Raw genomic sequence first — 22,118 nt, 5'->3', positions numbered from 1 at the left:
TTCAATAACTTTCTTGAAGCTAAAAAAAAAAAAGCTGCTGAAACTACTTGTTACTTCGTTCAAGAATGAAAATAGGAAAGAAATTGCCTATTATTAACTTATTACAAGGTGATGACTCCCAGGTGGTACGGCTACAAGTGGGCTCTTTATGGCAACCACAATGTTATAAATAAATATATGGTGGATTCTAGGAAGCAATAAACACAATAACAACCTGAACTTGGCAAAGTTGCTTTTTTGAACTGTAACTTCTGGAATCCCCCAGCCAGCATGGCTTCTAACCATATTACCTGGAGGATTCCTGAAGCTGTAGGGCACAAGGATAATGTTTCTAATCCATTATCTAGGACCATATAAGGCTGCCTTCTCCCTGGTAGGGAACCTTGAGAACTCCAGCTTGGTGTATCTTTTGCTGGCAATTCCAACCAGAATTGGGGACTGGGCACTACTAATATAATGAGATTGAGCAAACTACCTTAGGTCTTGGATATTTGGGGGCTGCCAGTGGCAGGAAAGGAAATAGATTTAGCTGCACCTCCGGAATATTTGCCTCCATTGAAAAACAGAAGTGTGCATGCTCCATTACACGCCTTGCAACCATTCCTCTACCAAGCTGGTTCAGTACTCTTAGGAGCTGTAGAAGAAGCTTTCCATCAGTATTGAAAGCTGCCCCTTCATCAGTCCCTTCAGTGGCCAGTCTGACCATTTTCTGTATCTGGGATGGACTGGTAGAGGCATCATCTTGTCCTAAAACATATCATGGGATGGTTGTAATTCTGAGGATTATTTAGTGGAATCCACATCACTTAGCATAAAGTTAATGTAAGTTTGCCATCTAGATAGAAGTTGATTAATTAAACAATCAAATGCATTGCAAACACATTTCTAGAAGCTGCAGACATGTATTTGTCTGCTGCAGCTAAAACTGCAAAAGAGGCTTGTGGCATCTTCAAAGTTTCATGTGCCAAAAGTTTTCATGGACTTCCTAAGATGCATACAGTGTTACCTAAGTAGGCAGGTATTTCCCCACATGGTTAGGGGACATGAAATTGCAAAAAAGAAAAAGAAAAAAAGCATCGTCTCTCTAGAACAGATGTTAACAGGCACGGGTGGAAGAAAATTTCTTTTTTAAATGAAAGATGGAAAGAATGTAGCTAAAAACTATTCCCCTGCTTCATTTTTCCTTTGTGTATTATTTGAGGCAAGGCTCATGCATCACGAGACTACTTATCTGTGGTAATACTTCTTGTTTCCTCATCTGTTCTTTCCAGGTTTACCAGTGTGTTTCCTAGATCAATTGGACTGGCTAGATTCCCATAGGGAGACTCCTTTGGCCTTTAAGAGGGACTCTGTCACAAATCAGTAATAGTGGTGTTCCTTTAGTTCCAAGAGAAAAGCCAGCATGAAAAGCTTGGCTGGCAGATTTATTGATTACATTTCACCAGTGACCAGCAAGAGGCAAGTGCCCCGAAAAATCCCCAAAGGTGATCATTAGCACTGAGTAACTGTCACTAAACATTAGCACCAGCAACAGACTGGAGCAAAGTTGTGAAGGGAGGGGGAACACAATACTTTAGACACAAGATGCCAGCAGTGGAAGAAGAAAGGGAGAGGGAAGGGAAAGTCCACTTGAATCAGGGCTGCTATATGTAACAAGGGAAGCATAATAGTACATCTGTAAGTAGGCTCTTAGAGAGCCACCATGCTGTAATGGTTTGAGTGTTGAACTATGGAACACTGGAGACCAGAGTTTGAATCCTGGCTTAGCCATGTAAACTCACTGGGTCACACTCTCTCAGCCTCAGAGGATGGTAATGGCAAACCCCTTATGAAGAAACTTGCCAAGAAAACCCCATGATAGGTTTGCCTTAGGGTCACCACAAGTCGGAAACAACTTGAAGGCACACAACAACAAAAACAATTTGTTGCTGCAATTTTTCATTTAGAAATGTTACAAAGAGATGGGAAAACATTTATTTTTTGAAGACTAAAATTTTCAAGATCCCAGTGGCCATGCTGACTTGAGGATTCTGAGATCTGTAGTCCAGAAATGTTCTGTCAGATCAGGCTTTTCTGCAGGTTGTGATCAACTTGCTGAACAAAGTCCAAAAGTGTAACTTGGTGTAGGATGCACAGAAAAGTATTGATGAACAAATTGTAACATTGTTTCTTTTTCCTTAGTTTTTCTCACAAGTCAAATATGTCAGAGTGTCAAGGGTTAAAACACAGCACACAGGGAAATGCTTGATGTGTGTGTTTGACCATGAGCATTCAGCAGAAGGACAAAGCTGATTAGCACAGCTGATGCTCATTGGCTCAAGGACACTTTGGTGTCCAAGTGCACCGTAGCCATGGATGATGAAACAATGTGTCTGGATTACACAGGGGACACTTGTTATGGTTACACACCTGAACTCACTGGGTTTGGGAGACCACATGGTCTGGAGTCTATATAAACCCAGGGGTTGCAAGTGATAGCTTGTGGGTTTGTAGCAGGAGTTGGTTTGGAGTTTTGGAGATCTGTATTTGTATTATAGCACTGTGAATAAAGAGCACTTTGGGAGACTTGGCTTCTCTGGTAGTTTATCAGAAGAAGTCTGGCATTGGTTTGCTGTGTGTCCCCGGAGGTTCCTGCATTGCTTCAGTTCCTGGAAGACATCCAGCTGCTGTTATCTCAACTGCCTTTGGAACCACGCTTCTGCTTCTAAAATTGCTAGCTCTGCTCAAAGGTCTGATTTAACCACTAGGGCTCATTTGAGTTACTGACAGTGGTTGTTGGACCCCAGCAGTTGTGCTGACAAAATAGTGGGGATCAGAGGGGAAGGTAGAACCCAAAACTTGTGAAAGAAGACCATTTTGTTTGTTTGTTTGTTTGTTTATTTAGGATTTTCAGCATTGCTGGCTCTGTTAATATTTAAAATCATTACCTTTAAGCGGCTCCCTACAGGGCATTGGTAGATTCCTGATTCTGAAGTCTCAAAAAGGAAATTTTCCTAGTTCTGCTTTTTAACAACTGAAAAAGGGGACCACGATAGAAAGCTGCCTGCTCTCTTATAGGGAATTTTGATCTTTTCTTATAAGAAAAGGCAGCATCTGCCATGGAAGGAACACTGGAATTACAACACATTAAACAGCATGGTGTAGTGGTTTGAGCGCAGGATTAGGACTCTGGTGATGTTCAATTCCTTGTTCACTTGTTATATGGGCCAATGACATCTCAGTTATAAATTATACTTACCTGTTTATCAGTATTATCTATAACATCATATAAAGCCATCAACCAACCAGAAAAGGAGATATCTATAACATCATAAAACCTGCTGGTGACCTTGAGTGAGTCATACCCTCTCAGCCCCAGAAAAACCCATGATAGGCAGTCTTAGGGTTGCCATGAGTCTGAAATAACTTGAAGGTATACAACAGCAACAACAGCCCACATCAATTATATTCACCTCACATCAATGATATTCTCTGTGGAATGAGGGAGGAAACATCCAAAGAATGGATTCTTTGAGAACTACCTGTCTCCATGTATATCTCATGGAATCTTAATATACATTAAGATTTTGAGAGGAGGATTAGATGTCCCTGACACCTAATATGAGGAAGATGGCTATTTGAGGAAGGCTGTTTGCCATTTTGGCAAGTCTATTTATCAAACAGTCTCCCCAGCCAGTCTTCTTTGGGGCTTTCCTTATTGCCATTCCAATGCCAGGAAAATATGCGCTTTTTTACTAAATATATATTGGAAGCTTTTTGGATACAAGTTTAATGCTTCTCAATGTTTTATGCTGTGATTTTGATTGTGTGACATTTTCATTAATGAAGTTTTATTTGAATTAACATTTTAAATTGTTTTAAAACTTCTTGTGATTTGCCTGGAGAAGGTGGCAGAAGGACAGTTGGAAATGTGTGTGTGTGTGTGTGTGTGTGCGCGCGCGCGTTTAAGCTGCCTGTCGACTTGTGGCAAACCTATGAATTTCAACAAGTTTTTTAGACAACAAATACTCCAAGGTGGTTTTCCCAGTTCCTTCCTCTGAAATGTAGCCTAAAGCACCCAGTATTTGTTAGCATTCTCTGATCCAAGTACTAACTAGGGCTGATCCTGCTTAAACAACCAAATAAGTAGATAAAAAGGAGCTGCCAAGAATGTAATGCCATGATGTTATCAGGACATGAAAATGGTTTAAAGTTGTAACAGAGGAGGAGAGAATTCAATCATTTTTCCCAACCATAACTGATTCATCCTCCATATTTTCACTTCCATTCTGCAGGATCCCCTATTTCTGCTGAACATTTAGGCTACAGAGGGATAATTTTCCAGCCAACTGGAGTTTCCCAATACTGAGCTTCCACTGAAGGGTAATAGGATGCAAGGCAGCCTGTATTATTCTGGGTATCACTCCCCTTTTCATTTACTTTATAATGAGGTCATGGTTCTTTTTGTCACTCTGATATCCTTGTAGGAAGGCTGAGTGATAAATGTGCAAACCAAATAAATAAATAAAATAAATAAATATCATATGGGGCTGGGGACACAACAAAGGTATCAGAAATTATACAATAACACCTGGAATGGACTACTACTTTCACACACAGATACTAGTATGTACCATAAAGATCAAACACTGGTGTTGTTTTGATCAGCTTTCATTGTATTTGAGTTCATTTTCCCCAACTGAATTTGAGAAAGTTCTCTGATTGTTCTATTTCTGCTTAGGACTGTCTTAAGGAAAAATGCTTAGACGCACTGACTCTACATACATTCCAAAGAGCTAAAACGTGCAAGAACATGTGATCAGAAAATCAGAGAGATATCTTTTTTTTTTCTTTTAGAGATATCTTTGCCACATAGAGACTTTAGATGCCCTGTCCTGCAAATAAAAACAAAATCTAGAGCAATATCACTCCATATCAGAAGGGGAGGGGGCTTTTTTAAAAATCACAATTTCTTGAAGGAAACAATGGAGGGAAAGCAACCACCAAACACCACCATTTACAACAGTTTGTGAACACTGTCTTCCCCCTATATTTCCATACAGTTCTGAGATATTGGCAATTATTATTTAAGTCAAAAGGGAAAAAGAAGAATAATTTACACCATCCATCATTGTTTCCTTGCATGAATAAATTACAAGACACTGCAGCAAATCAATTGTGGGGAAAGAAACAGCCCATGCCAAACACCGTGCTTGTGTGTATAATTTCCTTAATGTTTTCCATCCTCATACATCAAAACTACAGACTGAATTTGGCAAACCTGATGCAGGAGAAAGCTCATTATCCCAAGGTCTTGCAGGGCACCTAAAACCTAACTGGAGAGCCAGACCATGTAATAAGGGAAAACAGGTGCATCTAATCCCCAAGCACAGACCTTGCAACCTACTGGGCATATTTCTCCATTCTCAGATCCATCTCACACCAGAAAAGTCACAAGCCTCATCATCTAATGTTGCATAGGCTCCAGAGCATCTGAACTCTGAGTTCAAGAATCAGCTAGCAACTTTGGCAGTGAACTAATAGTACAGCATTCAATGTACCATAGTGTTAGCATGGTTCTCTCTCTCTCTTCCCACTCTTCTATCTTTAATCTATGTAGCTTTCCCCAGCACGTTGTCCACTGGTTCCCACCCTCCACATCAAATAACAGCTAAAGACACATGATGCATACCCACAAAGATGGTAATCCCATATATCACTATATCTGCAAACAGTATTTAGCAGTATGGTCATACTTTCAACATCACATCCTGCTCCCAATAGTCACCACTAAAGAAAAGCCCAGTGTCAGCACTGGTCAAATGGATGACTCCATGTATTTGTGTAGCTGTAAGCAAATGACCTGAGTTTCTCTTTCACACTGAACTCTTCCTCTCCATGTGGAAAAACTGGGATGTTTTTATGAAGACAGGTGGGGGTTACATATTTAATAAAGAAATTAAATTAATCAGATACCTTTGCTGACATGTTAGGACACAGTCATAAATTCCTGCTCCAATTTTTTTTTACATTTTTGTAAAAAAGACTAGTGTTTTAGTTTCTTTTTTCCTACCAAGTGGATATTAAACATGATTCAACCACTCTTGACAAAGTGAATCCATATATACAATGTACTGTGTGATGTTTGTCTTGAAGACTTACCACGTGGCGGCTCTAACTGCATGGAAAGGCGATTGTCTGTTGCCTCCAACCATGTTGCGAGCTGGGTGTTACAATGCCCCTGTAACCGCTGGGAAATCCGGGGGAGCAGGGTGTGAACCCACCCTGAATTTTCTGCTGTTGGATAAAAAGAAATATTAGTCTTATCAGAGGATTATACATCAGTTCAGGAGCTCTATTACCAAGCTCTGGTTTACCTTTCTTTATGCGTTTCTGTTACATCCCTCACTGGCCCTCATTTCTATTTTGGTTTGTCTTCGGAGAGTCAAAAATTGTACTGTATTTTATTTGGGGTAGTGAAGATTCTGACACATAGACAGCTGGGCAACAAAAGGAACAGCATAGTACAGCTTTGTGAGGGAAGGGAAACCTGTAGGTATGTCTGGAATGAAAGCAGAGTAAAGACTGGGATGAGATCCCAGGAGACAGAGGACTTAAGGATCAGAGATATGAAACACATGGAGGAGAGATGCTATCTTGACCATACCCTAAGAAAGTGGAACCCATAGAAACAAGAAAGGGGGCATAAGAATACCAGGGGGGAGGAACAAAGGAGACAAGGAATTGTGACTACAATATACTTAACAGAGAGTATATTCTGAAAAAAATGCAGCATGTAAGATGATGATGGACTTTGCATGGGACAGTAAGAATTTTAGAATAAGGGTAAGAAGATTAGTTAAAACAGACAAAATGGGAAAAAGTAATCAATAGCATGAAAACCAGGAAGTAAAAGTTGAAGAAAACAGGAGCCAAGAAAAAAGTAGAAACGGGGCAAAATGGCACACAATACTTGGGGAAAGGAAAGACTGTTCAGTATTGATAGTAAGAAGAAGGGCAGGAACATACAGGAGCCAAGTGGACATAATATTATTATCTAGATACTAGAAACTGAGCAGAGAATTCTGATGTTTTGGTTTCTGGCCTCAATGCAGCATTATATCAAGGCAACAAGTCCAAAAAGCAGTCATGTGCGGGGTTGAATTTCACACATGTGGCTGTTGGTTTCTAATTGGCTGCCCTTTCTTGTGAAGAGGAAAAATCACCTGCCCAATACAGCCTGAAAGTAACCCATCTGAGGTTGGAAGAGGACACTGATGTGACTCTCTATGAAACTAAATTAAATGCAACCATGACTCTAAGCATCTGGCAGGTTTGATTTGGGATAGAGGCTGCTGCAAAATAGTGATAAGTGAACAACTGGCACCAAAAGGAATTAAAAGAATATACTTCCATTTAATGGAGTAAATTTCTTTCAGTATAGCACCCATTAGGGGCACTATACTGCCAACACATGTAACCTTTTAAACTGTGAAATTGCAGGTTCCACAACTGCTAAGGTTGTTCCATTAATATGACATTTCAGGGAGGCAACTGAACAGAGCTGTCTTCAGCTAACCTCACTGTTTTCTGACAAACAAAAGGAAGTTGAATTTATGGTCTTCTAGATGACACATATTTGACTCTATTTTGGCTGCTGAAGTATAGGCAAAGCGTATGCATTGAGAAACATAAGGAAAATCTCTGAGCATGTGAAAAATGCACTTGCTGTACTGACTATGGGGGAGTACAGACCACAGAGAAATGGAGGGACAGTGCAGCCCCCAAACCACGTGCTATCACTCCGTTGTAAAAAGAACCCAGAAAAACCGGGTTCTTTTTGCGCCACCATTGTTACATCACAAGTGTGCCAATGGCGTAGTCGTGATGTAAAGGATGCGCCACGACATGTGGATGCTATGCGTCCGTTACATCAAAATGATAGTGCCTGTGTTCACAGGACGCCACCATTATTGCGCCACCAGCATGTATTAGGGTTAGGGACTGTGCAGTTGGTGCGTGGTCCCTAACCCTAAAATCAGCGCCAGAATGGCGCATTTGAATCATCTGTTCTGGGCCTTTAGTTGCAGGCTTTCTAAATACCACTATCTCTGCTTGTGGTAATCACTATACTGAATACGTGGGGGTGTAGTTTGAGGATTGGACTATGACTTTGGAGACCATGGTTCGATTCCCTGCTTGGCCATGAAACCCACTGGCTGACTTTGGGTAAGTCACATGCTCTCAGATTCAGGTGAAGACAATGGCAAACCTCCACTGAACAAATCTTGCCAAGAAAACCCCTGGATAGGGTCATCAAACTTCAAAAATGACTTGAAGGCAACAATAACAACAACAGGATACTCACACAGTCAAAACTGGCCTGTACAACTAATAACTCATACAGAGGTTTGATAAACCATTTTTGCCACCTTCCTGGTGCTATAAAAACAGGATGTTTATCAGGCTCTCAATTAATTGAATTTAATTTGGCAGATTATTAATTGCATTGACTTTGAATAGGCCCTAGATAAAACTGGTCAAGGAACTGCAGCCTTTAGCAGTACATATATTCACCAGTCACCTGCCAAGATGCAGGAAAACACTGTTATAGGTTCAGTTATGTCCATTACTATCTCATTATTAATTTGATATGCAGGGCTGAATTAACCATTAAGCTATCTATTCTATAAATCAGGGAAGATCAATTTCAGGACTTCAAAATGTAATTACTATTTATTTATTCTTTTATGATTTGTTGAAATGATCCTGCTTATTAATCTGGCATCAACTTTCCTTTTAAAAAGGTGAAATAATTAATAATACACAAAAGGAGAAAAATAAAACAAAAACAAGTGTACAGTTCAAATCTCTGTTGCTGAGGTTTCCATACAGAAATCTTTTTTAAAAAAATATCTGAGATTTATCACTTCCTGCAAATAAAAGCATATAAGAATACTGACATAGCAACTTTACTGCACTGCGTTAGTGACCTTAATATATTGGGACTGGCGATACTGAGGTGTCGCTTTCTTGCTGATTATGGTTCATCAGATTTTCTGACATTTGAGCTATAAATTAAATGGAAAGTACATTTGTAATGTGAAGTCCACATCTACTTACTTAATCTAATCAAGTCTCAAATACTTGCTTTAGCAGGCTAATAGCCTCTTGAAGAAACATGGGGCCGTTCCACATTTCATTTATGTGATGGATGAGATAGAGAAATGGATGAAAAAAAAATGGGACTGAGCTAGTCTGCACTATGGATGTTTCAGTACACTTTCAAAAGCCCCAGACCAGTTTGGTTTAAATCTGCACTAAAATCCTCAAGAGCATTTTATCACTAGTCAATTTATACTAGTCAGTTGTTCCTTGTGATTATTTAAAAAGGCACCTTCTGTATCAGAACAAAGGGACATCTAATCCTATGTTTCTAACAGTGAAATCTGGGGTTCTTTGCACTGCAGGGATTTGTTTTTGTTTTTTTGCACAAACATCAGCTGGTCCTTTAAGTTACTACAGCCACCAAAATGTTCATTTTAGGTCATTTTTTAAGTACCCATAAAGACATAAATTGAATGATTTGTCCATGGCTATAATTTACATTTTAATGAGTTCTAAAACTGGAATTGAACAAGTCAAATGAAATCAGTATAAACTGCTATTTTTCATTAGAATTGGACTTATGCAAAACATTATGGTTAATCTAGACAAAAGACATTATCTGACTTCAAAACAATGTGAAGGTACAATGAATTATTCTCAAGTATGCATGGTCTATAAAAGGACCCTGGTTTTAGCAGTCTTGTAGAAAGGAATGAGAGTGGAAACATATTTTGCCAGGTAGCTATGAAAATTAATAAAGATTAAAAATAAGAAATAGGTTTTCAGGTCGGAAGACCAATGACTCAAATATTATTCCTGCCTTTCAGGGATGCATATTGCATGGACTGCACCCACTCCCTTATGTATATGTGTACCATGGCTCTACAGATACTATATGAAAAACAGATATGAACTATATGAAGAAGAGATCATCAAATCCTCAACTACTTGTATCAAAATTTAGAGCAAAGCTAAAGAAGAAAACGTGGGTGCTTTACAGACCGCCCAAAAGGACGGTCTGCCGGCACCGGTGTTTGCTTCATCAGGGAACCGCAGTGGACAAACCGCGTGATTCCTTGGCACAGCAAAAAGAACCCAGAAAAGCAGGTTCTTTTTGCAGCGTGGCACAATGGCGCACTTGTGGTGTCATTTCCACGCCACAACTTGCGGACGCTAAGCGTCCACTACGTCAAAATGTTGGTGCCCATGTAGAATGGGGGCCGCCATTTTGTACGTGCTTGGCACGTACTAGGGTTAGGGCATCCAGAAAGGACTCCCTTTCGTAACCCTAGTACGTGCCGAGCATGTACTCTTGGCGCATCTGGAACACGCCAAAAACAGTTATTTTACCAAAATATGATCTGAACAATATCACAACAGAATTTGCTGACAATGTAAGAATAAACCTGCACTATTAAGCATAATTGACTGAGAACCTGAAGAACTATGCAAAGTAACCAGGAACATAATTAATAAGGGATGCCAGAAGACACTAACATTAACATGTCATATGATATTTTCTGCATACGAGTTGAACAAATAGGATGTTAGAATGCAGCCTTGTCTTACCCCTTTGCCAGTTGGAAACCATTCTATTTCCCTATAATCTGTTCTAACAGTAGCTTCCTGTCCTAACTACAGATTTCTCATTATGGTTATCAGATGTCATGGCGCCCCATGACCTTAAGAGTCATCCATAGCTTTTCCTGATCTATGCAGTCAAATGCTTTCCCATAGTTTATAAAGCACATGCTGATTTTCCCCCTGGAATTCCTCTATGCACTCCCTTAACCATTGCATGTTTGCAATGTGATCCCTAGTGCCTTTTCCTTTTCTGAACCCTGCTTCCACCTCTAAAATTTCTCTCTCCATGTATGATTGTTGATCAGGATGTATATTGATAGTTTCCAGTCTGTTGGACACTGTTTTTTTCCATATATTTGTTAACATATATTGATTAGCACTAAAGTTGTTTCTGTCTGTGTCGACTGTAACAGTTCAATTAGAATATCATCTGTTTCTGGTGATTTATTTTTACCAATGTCTCTTTTTGCAACTTCCACTTCACTTTTTAGAATTTGGGATTCTTCTCTGTATGGTTCTTCACTCCATATGTCATTCATTCTTTCAACTTTTTAATATAACACTTCTGTGTATTGCATCCCAACATTTTTTTTTATTTCTTTTGCATCTAATACTAGGTGCTTTTTCTTGTCATAGAGTATCCTGGCCCTTGATCTGAACCTCCATTTGAGTTCCCAAATCTTGTGGAAGAAGACTCTTGTTTTTCCTTTTTTGTTGCCATCTTCTATTTCTTTGCATTGTTCATTATAATAGTTCTCCTTGTCCTTATGCACTAATTGTTGCACAGCTGTGTTCGTGGTTCTGGTTTTGTTCCCATCTCCCTTAACTTTTGCCTCTCTTCTTTCTTTTACTGCCTGGAGTGTTTCATCTGTCAGCCACTGTTTCTCCCCTTTCTTTTTGGCCATTGTTAGTGCCTCCCTGCATCCTTCATTAATTATGTTCCTGGTTTCTTCACATATTTTCTTCAGATTATTGACCAATTATACTTAATAGCACAAATCTGTTTCTTACATTATCAATAAATTCTGCTGTGATATTGTTCAAATCATCATATTTTGGTATGATGACTGATCTAGTCTGAAACCCTGTTTCCCACAAATTTCTAGCTGATGCCTGCAGGAAGCCCACAAAAACACATTTTTTAAAGTTATATCCAAGTATTTATAAATTGTCTGCTTCTAAAGAGCCAGTGTAGTGTAGCAGTTTGAACACTGGACTCCGGAAATGAAGTTCAAACCCCACATGGGCATGAAAGTCACACACAGCCCCAGAAAACCGCATGATAGGGTCACCATATTTCAAAAATGACCTGAAGATACGCAATAACAACAAGAAGAAAGGGACAGGGCCTTTGATCCTGTGTTCAGAGACAAGGCAGAAGACTTCCTAACTGGTGTCTTTGAATTAGATATTATGTCTCTGTGTGAAAAATGTCCTATTTGTATGACATGTAGTTTGATAAACAACACTTAAAAATAAAGCTCTCATGAGAAGATAAGATTGGAATACCTGAATGTATCACATATTAGACTGATTTTTGGAGATTATGATTAACAACAACAACAACAACAACTGTAATATATAGTTAACACATAGTTGAATTTGAAATCAGTGTTACCACTCACCTCCAGTTTTCAATCATATCTATTATTATTATTATTATTATTATTATTATTATTATTTAAATGCCAGCCTAATATGTTATGTTGTGGACATGGTGTCAGTGAATATTGAAGCTTTTGATAAGGGTTTTTCACACAGGAGGTCAAAGGGTTCCTACCTGCAGAAACATCTGAAAACAAACCAAGATAATTCTGGTGTTTTCCTTTTTTTTAAAAGTTCAAAGTTGGTATCATAGGCCCGTTACAAATGGGCCATTTTGTGCGTGCGGAACGCGCACTAGGGTTAGAAAGGGGCGGTGCTTCCGCACCCCCTAACCCTAGTGCGCGCTCCGCATGCACAAAATGGCGGCGGCCGTTCCACACAGCCGCCGCCATGAGGACATCATGACTGTGCCGCCTCTATACGGGGCGGCGCAGAAGTGACGTCCTCGCTTCGCGCCAGGGCGCCTAGTGCGCCCTTAGTGAGGAGCAGGAAGGAGCTCCGTTTCGGAGCTCCTTCCTGGTTTGGTCCGCTGGGCGCAGCCTTCACACGGCTGCGCCCAGTGGACCAAAGGAGAAAGGGGCCAAGTGGCCCCTTTCTCCTCCTCCCTGCTGCCGCGGGGTGTCCTTGGGGCTTGAAGCCCCAGGGACACCCTTTTCAGGCTGCGGGGAAGCGGCGTTTTGCCGCTTCCCCGCAGCCTGAAAAGTGGCGGATCGGGGCCTCATCGGCTGCCGTTCTGGCCGCTGAGGCCCTGATACACTGGGGAAAGGGGCGGGTACAGCCCGCCCCAAATGGGTGGTCTGTAGCCCACCATATTTTCTCTTTTAAATCTGTTGCTTTAGAAACATAGCAGTGTTTCAATTTAGCATAGATATATCAAAAGAAGGAGAACTATGCACACATTCTAATGCGTTTTTCAAGGTCTACTGGTATTTTCTATATTTGTTTTTAACCAAAAGAGAAAATGAGATGGGAAACAGAAAACAGAGTTGGGTGTACAGTTTATAAAATTAGTTTGAACTTTCCTAAGCTTATGTAGTATGTCTCATTTTTATTTGGAATGCTGTTTTTCCTTTATGTTTTCCGTACTGTAACTTCTGGATTCACTACTTGCAAAGGGAAATAAAATTAAAACATGTTCCTAAGCTTTTAGAAGTGTCCCTTAACCTGTGACAGTACAAGTAATAAAGTCGGAATCAGATCTTTCTTTTTTGCTGCCCCATTCCTAGGATGACCTCAATGAATTATTTCAAGTTAAGGCCTGGAGAAGCATAGAAGGGTCTGACTCTCAACCCAGGGTTAACATTTCATCCGATTAAAACTACAACAAAGCTGGTCACAAGTGACAATTTCATTTCAGTTTGTTTTTCTTAAGAATTTACCACAAATTGCAAATTCCTTCTTATCTGGGATGGAAATAATTTGGGATTCAAATGATGAATCATGGTCTTCTAGGAGTTGCAGTCTAACTATTGAACAAATAATCAACCACTGTAAGTCCCCCACACAAACTTTTGTGAAAGTTTCATTTCTATAAAAGTTTACAGTTTGGGGAAGAAGGTGTGTGTGTGTGTGTGTGTGTGTGTGTGTGTGTGTGTGTGTGTGTGTATTGCAAAATTCTTGTGCCAAAAACTAGGAGGGCTTAGCAGTGACGGATGGCTGCCTTTTTACATGTGGTCCCCATTCGTTGCTCAGTGCCGCTGTTGCAGGTACAAGTCACTCTGAGGTTGGAAGGAGGTGCTCAGTATTGATAGTGTGGCTGGATACCTTGCTTTGGCCTCAGCAGTGGTGCTGGGCAATGAACGGAGGCATATGGGAAGGCATCTGCCCATTGTTGCTGGGGGAAGAAAGATAAGGGGTGAATCTGAGGGGAATTTAGGGCCAGAATACTCTGAGGACAGCCCCTACGGAGTATTCTGGAAAGTGAAGATGAGCCCTAAGAGCTGTTTTGGCAATGGAACCAATTGCCTAGAGAGGTGGTGGGGTTGCCTTCTCTGGGTATCTTCAATAAGAGGCTGGAAGCTACCTAGAACCATAGAATCGTAGAGTTGGAAGAGACCACAAGGGCCATCCAGTCCAATCCCCTGCCATGCAGGAAATCCAAATCAAAGCATACCTGACAGATGGCCATCCAGCCTCTGCTTAAAGACCTCCAAAGAAGGAGACTCCACCACACGCCGAGGGAGTGTGTTCCACTGTCAAACAGCCCTTACTGTCAGGAAGTTGAGGTGGAATCTCTTTTTCTGCAGCTTGCATCCATTGTTCTGGGTCCTGTTCTCTGGAGCAGCAGAAAACAAGCTTGCTCTCTCCTCAATATGACATCCCTTCAAATATTTAAACAGGGCTATCATATCACCTCTTAACCTTCTCTTCTCCAGGCTAAACATCCCCAGATCCCTAAGTCGTTCCTCTTAGTACATGGTTTCCAGACCCTTCACCATTTTAGTCGCCCTCCTCTGGACACGCTCCAGTTTCTCAATGTCCTTTTTGAATTGTGGCACCCAGAATTGGACACAATATTCCAGGTGGGGCCTGACCAAAGCAGAGTACAGTGACACTATTACTTCTTTTGATCTAGACACTATACCTTTATTGATGCAGCCTAAAATTGTATTGGCCTTTTTAGCTGCTGCATCACACTGTTGACTCATGTTCAACATGTGATCTACTTGGACTCCTAGATCACTTTCACACATAGTTTCATTCATCCGGGTGTCCCCCATCCTATATCTGTGCATTTTATTTTTCCGCCCCAAGTGCAGTACCTTACATTTCTCTGTGTTGAATTTCATTTTGTTAGCTTTGGCCCAGCTTTCTAGTCTTTTCAGATCATTTTGAATTTTATTCCTGTCCTCTGGAATATTAGCTATTCCTCCTAATTTGGTGTCATCTGCAAATTTGATAAGTATGCTCCCAATTCTGTCATCTAAGTCATTGATAAAGATGTTAAATAACATTGGCCCTAGGATGGACCCCTGTGGGACCCCACTGGTCACTTCTCTCCCGGATGAAAAGGAGCCATTGTTGAGCACTCTTTGGGTTCAGCCAGTCAACCAATTACAAATCCATGTAACAGTTACCTTGTCTAGTCCACATTTTACAAGCTTGTTTGCAAGAATGTCATGGGAAACCTTGTCAAAGGCTTTACTGAAATCAAGATATACTATATCCACAGCATTCCCTTCATCTACCAAGCTGATAATTTTATCAAGAAAGAGATCAGATTTGGCTGGCATGACTTGTTTCTCTGAAACCCGTGTTGACTTTTTGTGATTATGACATTGCTTTCTAGATGTTCACAGACTCTCTGTTTAATGATCTTCTCTAGAATCTTTCCTGGTATAGATGTCAGGCTAACTGACTCTTTCCCCCCCCTTTTTGAAGATGGGAACAACGTTTGCCCTCCTCCGGTCTGCTGGGACTTCTGTTTTCCAGGAGTTTTAAAAGATTATTGACAATGGCTCTGATATTACATTTGCCAGTTCTTTTAATACTCTTGGATGTAGTTCATCTGGTCCTGGAGACTTAAATTCATTTAGATTAACATGGTATTCCTGTACTATCTCTTTATTTATTCTGTGCTGAATTTCCCCTATTCTGTCCTCTGCTTCATTTACCTCAGGTTGAGCACCCTTTTCCTTTTCTGAGAAGACTGAGGCAAAGAAGGTGTTGGGGATGCTTTACCTGGATATCCTGCACTGAGCACAAGGGGGGACTTGATGGTCCATGAGGCTCCTTCCAACTTTATGATTCTGTGACAGCATCTACACTACACAACTGCATTTGTTTGGTGCCATTTTAACTTCTATGGAGACCTGGGATTTAAAGTTTGGTGTGAGATCCTAGAACTACTGCATTAGAGTTCTGTGGCATAGAATTATAAGTTCTTCATAGAACTACAAGTCCCAAAATATCTGAGAATGGAGCCGCACCATCAAACTCCTACAACTGTGTAGCGTAGATATGCTCCAAGAGGCACAAAGTTGCTGCAGCTTGTTGGTTAGAGAGGCCAAACATGTTTTTTCATAAAACCTTCCCCACATACCCTTGATGGCGGAACATAGCAGCCTACTTGTCTGTCAACTGCTGCAGCATCACATTGCTTGAAACTTTAAAGCAAGATAGAGACGTGGTGTGAGGGATACCATCACTACTGCTTTTGCCTGTAAGCCATCACTTTAAAAGTCCTTGACTTTTCTGTGCCACTGAGTAAAACCTACAAAAATGTCTTTCCACCTTTGCAGCTACTAGATGGAATTTTGAAGGTACAAAGGCAAAGGTGCTAAGTGTTCTCCAAAGGCATCAGAGGACACGTGTGTGTGTGCTATTGAAAGCTTCATCACCAGCTGTCCAATTTTGTCTCAGCCCTCCTTATTTGCAAGACTCTATGTCAATGTGAAAAATCTTTGCCTCACACTTCGAACCTGTGTGAATTTCTGTTTCTACCTTTGTGGCTTAACATCAAAGTCATATTCACCAAGAGGTTTTTTCTCCCCTCCATTATGAAATGGAATGAATCAGAAAGAAGCACCTAGGGATTTTTCATTTAAACATACCAAGTGATTTTTCCTTTTAAAATCTAGGCAAAACTCAACTGTATGACAACCAAACACAGAGAAATATATGGAAGGGAGAACTGAAAATATAAAAGGTCAAAACAACATGATGTTAAGAAGAAAAAAAAGTTAACATGGAGTTGTGAAATAAACTAAAAAGAAATAACTGTGCTTCTCTTTTTGTTCAGTGGTGAAATAATAATGAACTCTGGTTTATTGGTATCATATTTTCCAGCATATAAGGCGACTTTTTACTCCTGTCTTATGCATCGGATTCTGACCCCAGAGACAGGCAAATGGTGTAGCCACTTCTCTGTCTCTGGGGTCCTTGCTGCTTCCTCTCCCAGCAGTCACTAGCGCTGGCTTGAGGGGGCCTCTCTGGAGGCCTGAGGCGGGTACCACGGCTGGGCTCTCTCTCACCGCCATTGTTGCTGCAAAAGGCGGCAGAGAAGCGGCTCCAGAGCCGGTTGGGCCAAGGTAAAGATCCGGCCACTTATTCCTCGCCACCGCTGCCGCCATCCGGGATACTCTGCTTCTCCAGCGGCTTCAGAAGTCTGCCGTGGAAGCTGCTCGAGGAGCGGAGTATCTTGGGTGACGGCAGCGGTGGACTTCTGAAGCCGCTGGAGAAGCGGAGTATCCTGGGTGGTGGCGGCGGCAGCGGCGGCGGTGGCGAGGAATAAGGGACCGGCTCTTTAACTCGGCCTAACAGGCCAGGGACGCTGCCGGCGTGCAACCTGGGGGTCGTCTTATACCTCCAGTCACCTTATACACCGGAAAATGTTTAATTTTAGCTTTTGCAACTACCCTACTTTACTCTTTTTACAGTTTAATTTCACCTTTTGAAACTGAATAATAGTTACTCCCCCCACCATACATTTTGCAACTTCAAATTATGTAAATTACTTTTATGCAGTCCTCAGATACTGTCATGTCACCTTTGAAACAGAATGCACCAATAACATTCAAGATTTTCCCCTTTCTCCAAAATGTGAACTTTGCCTATGTTTGGTAGCTGGCAGGGTGGTTGTGGTCAACCTGATCTGTTCCTATTTCTGAACAGCCTGAAAGACAGCAAGAGGTAAATCTGTTTGAATTATGAAGAAAAGTACTAAGAGACAGCTTACAGGTATTACAGCTGACAGGGTTAACATGAGAACTTTTGCTGTCAAAAGTGAATAAAAATCCACAGGCCTACAGATGGCGGGATGGAACAGCATCCTACATTTCACCTGCAGATAGCAGGCCAGCCCAGGGTTTGAAGGACAATTCATCTGGAACTCATCACTCTGCCAACAGAAGGGAATAAGGAGCTGTTGCTGTTGCCCAGTCTACAACACTAGGCACTGCTTTCAGAAGTGACTGCCTCATTCTGTTTAACAGTAGGGCTGGCACTGGATTTGAAAAGCACAGTTACAGGGGCTACTGCAAAGTTCACAGCTCTGACTAAATCACATAGTTTGCTTTTGCCTGTAAGGTACCATTTTAAAGACCATGACTTTTCTGTGTCACCCAGTAAAATGTCCAGTGTCAACCTGCTGATTTTAAAAGAAATTTATTTTAATTGCCATTAAAAAAAAAGTGTTGGGTCTTTGTACTTTTAAAAAAAATCCTGAGTGCAGCTTTTAAATAATTGCTGTAATGTTATTGTTGTGATTTTTTTAAAAAAAAAAGCATTGCAATTTGATAGCAAAGAAAATTATATACATTAGAAATAAAGAACTACAACTGGGGTAGGAAAGCCCATTTATTGTTGCTTTGTGCCTTCAAGTCACTCCCAACTTATAGCAACCCTAAGGCGACCCTACAACCACTTTAACACATTAAGTCAGAACACATTTAATTTGTTGTTGTGTGCCTTCAAGTCATTTTCGACTTATGGTGTCCTTACAGCAACCCTATCATGGGGTTTCTTGGCAACATTTACTTGGGGGGTGGTGTTTGCCTTTGTAAACCCCCTCTGAGGTTGACAGAGTGTGATTTGCCCAGGGTCATGCAGTGGTTTTCCATGGCTGAGTGGGGATTTGAACTCGGGTCTCTGAAGTCCTCAAACCGTTACGCCACACTGGCTCTCAAATCCCTTTTAATGTAGTCCAAACAGATTCAGTGGATGCAGGCCAAAGACACAAAGTAAAATTAAAAATCAAGAAAGGCAGAACCTAAAGCTGATAGGATGATATAGTTTTATCTGAGCATCCAAAAACCCACAGGGAGAGAGGCTTCTAAGCCCCAGTGAGAAAATCTCCCAAACACTGTGCACTGAGCTGGGTGATGAGAGGTGATGAAACCCCAAATGACTGATAGCAAGGAGAGGCAACCTGCCCAGTTTCTGCAGGCTAGAAAAAGAGTAAAAACGGAGAGACAGGGAAGGGAGACAGATGCCAGCTCTGTCAGAGAGGAGTTCATGGAGCAGAAACTGGGCTAAGATTCCAGTGGGACCTGCCAGCCAGCCTTTGCAGCTGGAGCGACAATGTTATAAGAAGGAACGAGGCACAAAAAAAGGAAATGGAGTGTCATGGCAAAAGGAGCCTTTTAAAAATATTACAGTGCCAGTCCTTGAACTATTTTGGCTACAGCATCTCTGCCTCCTTTGTTATTTGTCAGATAGAGGCTAACACATTGCCATGGTAACACCAACACACGAAATGTAGAAAAGTTAGAATCCCTTACACTTCCCCAGCCTGTTAAACCCTTGCTGTTCCTGATCCTGTTAAAGCCTATTGAAACACTAGCTTGTAGGAGGAGGGAAGGATGGAAGGGGAGAGAATTCAACGGCGTAATTAACACAGTAAGAAATCGACAAGATGACAGCAGTTAAAAATGCCATGTTAACATTCATGAAGCATATAAGGCAAAAGGTGTTTGAAAGAGAACCAGTTTTCTCTGTTGAAAAGATTTGCCTAGCAGCGTGATGTAATGGTTTGGCAGTTGGACTATGACTCTGGAGACCAGGGCTTGATTCCCAGCTCAGCTGTGAAACCCAGTAAGTGACCATGGGCAAGTCACACTCTCTCAGCTTTAGGGGAAAGCAATGGCAAACCTTCTCCGAACAAATCTTGCTAGGTAAAACCCCATGATAGAGTTGCCTTAAGTGAAAACAACTTGAAGGCACACAATACACACACAGCAGCAGCAGTTCACACTCACACAACTCTTTCCCTTCAACAAACATATAACAAGAGATAACAATTTATTACTTTCATAGAAATTTGTTATTGTGTGCCTTCAACTAATTTCTGACTTATGGCAACCCAAAGGAAAACCTTTCACTGGGATTTGTACAGAAAGAGTTTGCCTTGTCCTTCTTCTGAGGCTGAGAGCTTGTGACTTGGCTACAGTCATCTAGTGTGTTCCATGGCTGAGCAGGGATTTAAACCCTGGCCTCCAGAGTCATAGCTCAATGCACAAACCATGCTGGCTTTTGTCATCTAAATAGTGAATGCTCAGTATCTGGGAGCTAAAGTGAATAAAGTCATTGATATGGATCATTTAGTTCTAGGAACTGCACTGGACAATTCAAAGAAGTGAATATTCTAAATGATAACAGTGTTCCAATCCACCTAATAGGCTAGGGAAAATGTGAATTAGGTTTATTTTCTTTAAACATCCCTAACTGGTAATGCCTTGGTGCTTTAACTCTACTTAAGATCCAAAACGTACAATGAACATGAGATGTAGGCTGAAAAGGTGATAAAGACCCACAAGCAGAGAGATTTAAAGCCACAGGATCAGTTCATATGCAAACCTTATGCACATCAATTCTGCATGAAAAGCACACGTTTCTAGAAGCAATGGTCTAAATCCTAGTCATCCTGATTAGAGTACAATGATCAGATTAATTGGATTTACCTACATTGGATTAACCATTCATGTTTACCCTAGTTGAGACTAGCTGACAATATTCCAGTCATTTTTTTGCACAAAAAATAACAACACAGGAAACTTGCAATTTCAAGTCATTCTTTGTTCAAAAATAACTTTCTAGAAACAGATGTGGGTTTTGTTGTGTAAAATTGGTGATTTTTTTTTATGCCAACAGCCAAAATTTTCATGCCAAAAATGCATGTGTATCTCTGCATAGAATAATTGCCTGACACACTTTCAAGATGCATGACTACTGGGCAAAAACATCACCGAAATATTCATTTTCTTCTACAGGAGGGAGGAAACTGCAGAAAATATTTGTTCCAGCATGCAAGGACAAAAATAGTCAATGACTTACATCTCTAAATAAAAACTGGATTATAATCATCATATCCCACCTTCATTAGAATTACGTGGTCATCACAGAAGTTTACCAGAAAGAACAGCTCTGCCTTTTGACTGTCTGTTTCACTCTCCTCAGATGCATTTTGCCACAAATGGAGTGGGCCATGATGAAACAATGTGTTCTCCTTGCCAGAGAATTGTCAGTGACTGGTGTTTTTCAGCACAGTACAAGTCAATATAGACTCTCTGTGGGGTATCTTTCTCCTACTGCTTATCAAAGGAGTGTAAAGGTTCAATGAGAGAAAATGACATGTATTTTCCCTTGGTTCTCCATTGGTTCTGTCATCCTCTACACATAGAGGGTGACTTTCTAAAGGGAAAAGTTTCCTCTGTTCTCTCTGCATAATTTGGGAGACTGAAAAATTTGCATTCTCAGTCCACAATGTCTTCTAAGACATTTCCTTTTTAAAGACTGTTGGTCCTCCAAGCATGAACAAAATAACTTCTCTGTGTGTGTTATGTTACAAATACATGAAAAATATATCCTCAGTCACATTCCATTCACAGATGACAAACAAAAGGTATGAGGAACAACAAGGCTTGTGCATTTTCCCTTCTCCTGTATTTCCTTGCCCAAGCTTGAGAGGTACCCAACATTTCAGAAGTATTTTATTTATAATTATTGTAACCTATCCTGTACTCATCAGATGAGGCAGGCTAGAGCTTGTTGGATGGGCAGAATTTAACCAAAAAGAACATATGGAACCAGACTGATGATGATAAAACCCTTAAGACCATTCCGATCCCTAGATGCTGCAAAGACCTAAGTACTTCCTCCCAAAGCCAATAATCTCTATAGGAAAAATATGATCTCCCTCATCTTGTAAATCAAAATAATCATGTCTTGCTGTCTTCAAAGCTTGCTTTCATTAGGCAGCAGCAGCTGAAGAGGCAGAGCTGCTATATTTACTGTGCTTGTCTCTGGTAGCTTTATGAAATTCATCTCTCAGAATAAGGAAACTGTGACTCTAGGAGGACTTAGGAAATGTAAGTCATTATCAGATACTGCTGTCGTCTTGTTAG

The 22,118-nt window shown here is 40.8% G+C and overlaps 1 protein-coding gene across 1 annotated transcript in view; it reads right to left on the bottom strand.

The window, feature by feature from the left end:
* The window catches only part of ADARB2 (adenosine deaminase RNA specific B2 (inactive)), a 455,088-nt gene that overhangs the window by 300,059 nt on the left and 132,911 nt on the right, over positions 1-22,118 (bottom strand). Inside the window, exon 2 of the mRNA XM_089533515.1 lies at positions 6,142-6,276. Coding sequence (XP_089389641.1) covers positions 6,142-6,276 — 135 coding nt within the window. The remainder of the gene's footprint in view (positions 1-6,141; positions 6,277-22,118) is intronic.

The sequence above is a fragment of the Sceloporus occidentalis genome, unplaced genomic scaffold, assembly GCF_023333645.1.
Source record: "Sceloporus occidentalis isolate IW3139 unplaced genomic scaffold, rSceOcc1.0.p SCAF_7, whole genome shotgun sequence".
NCBI lineage: Eukaryota > Metazoa > Chordata > Lepidosauria > Squamata > Phrynosomatidae > Sceloporus > Sceloporus occidentalis.
Note: the sequence above shows the minus strand (reverse complement) of the source record. Positions and strands in the feature narration are given on the sequence as shown.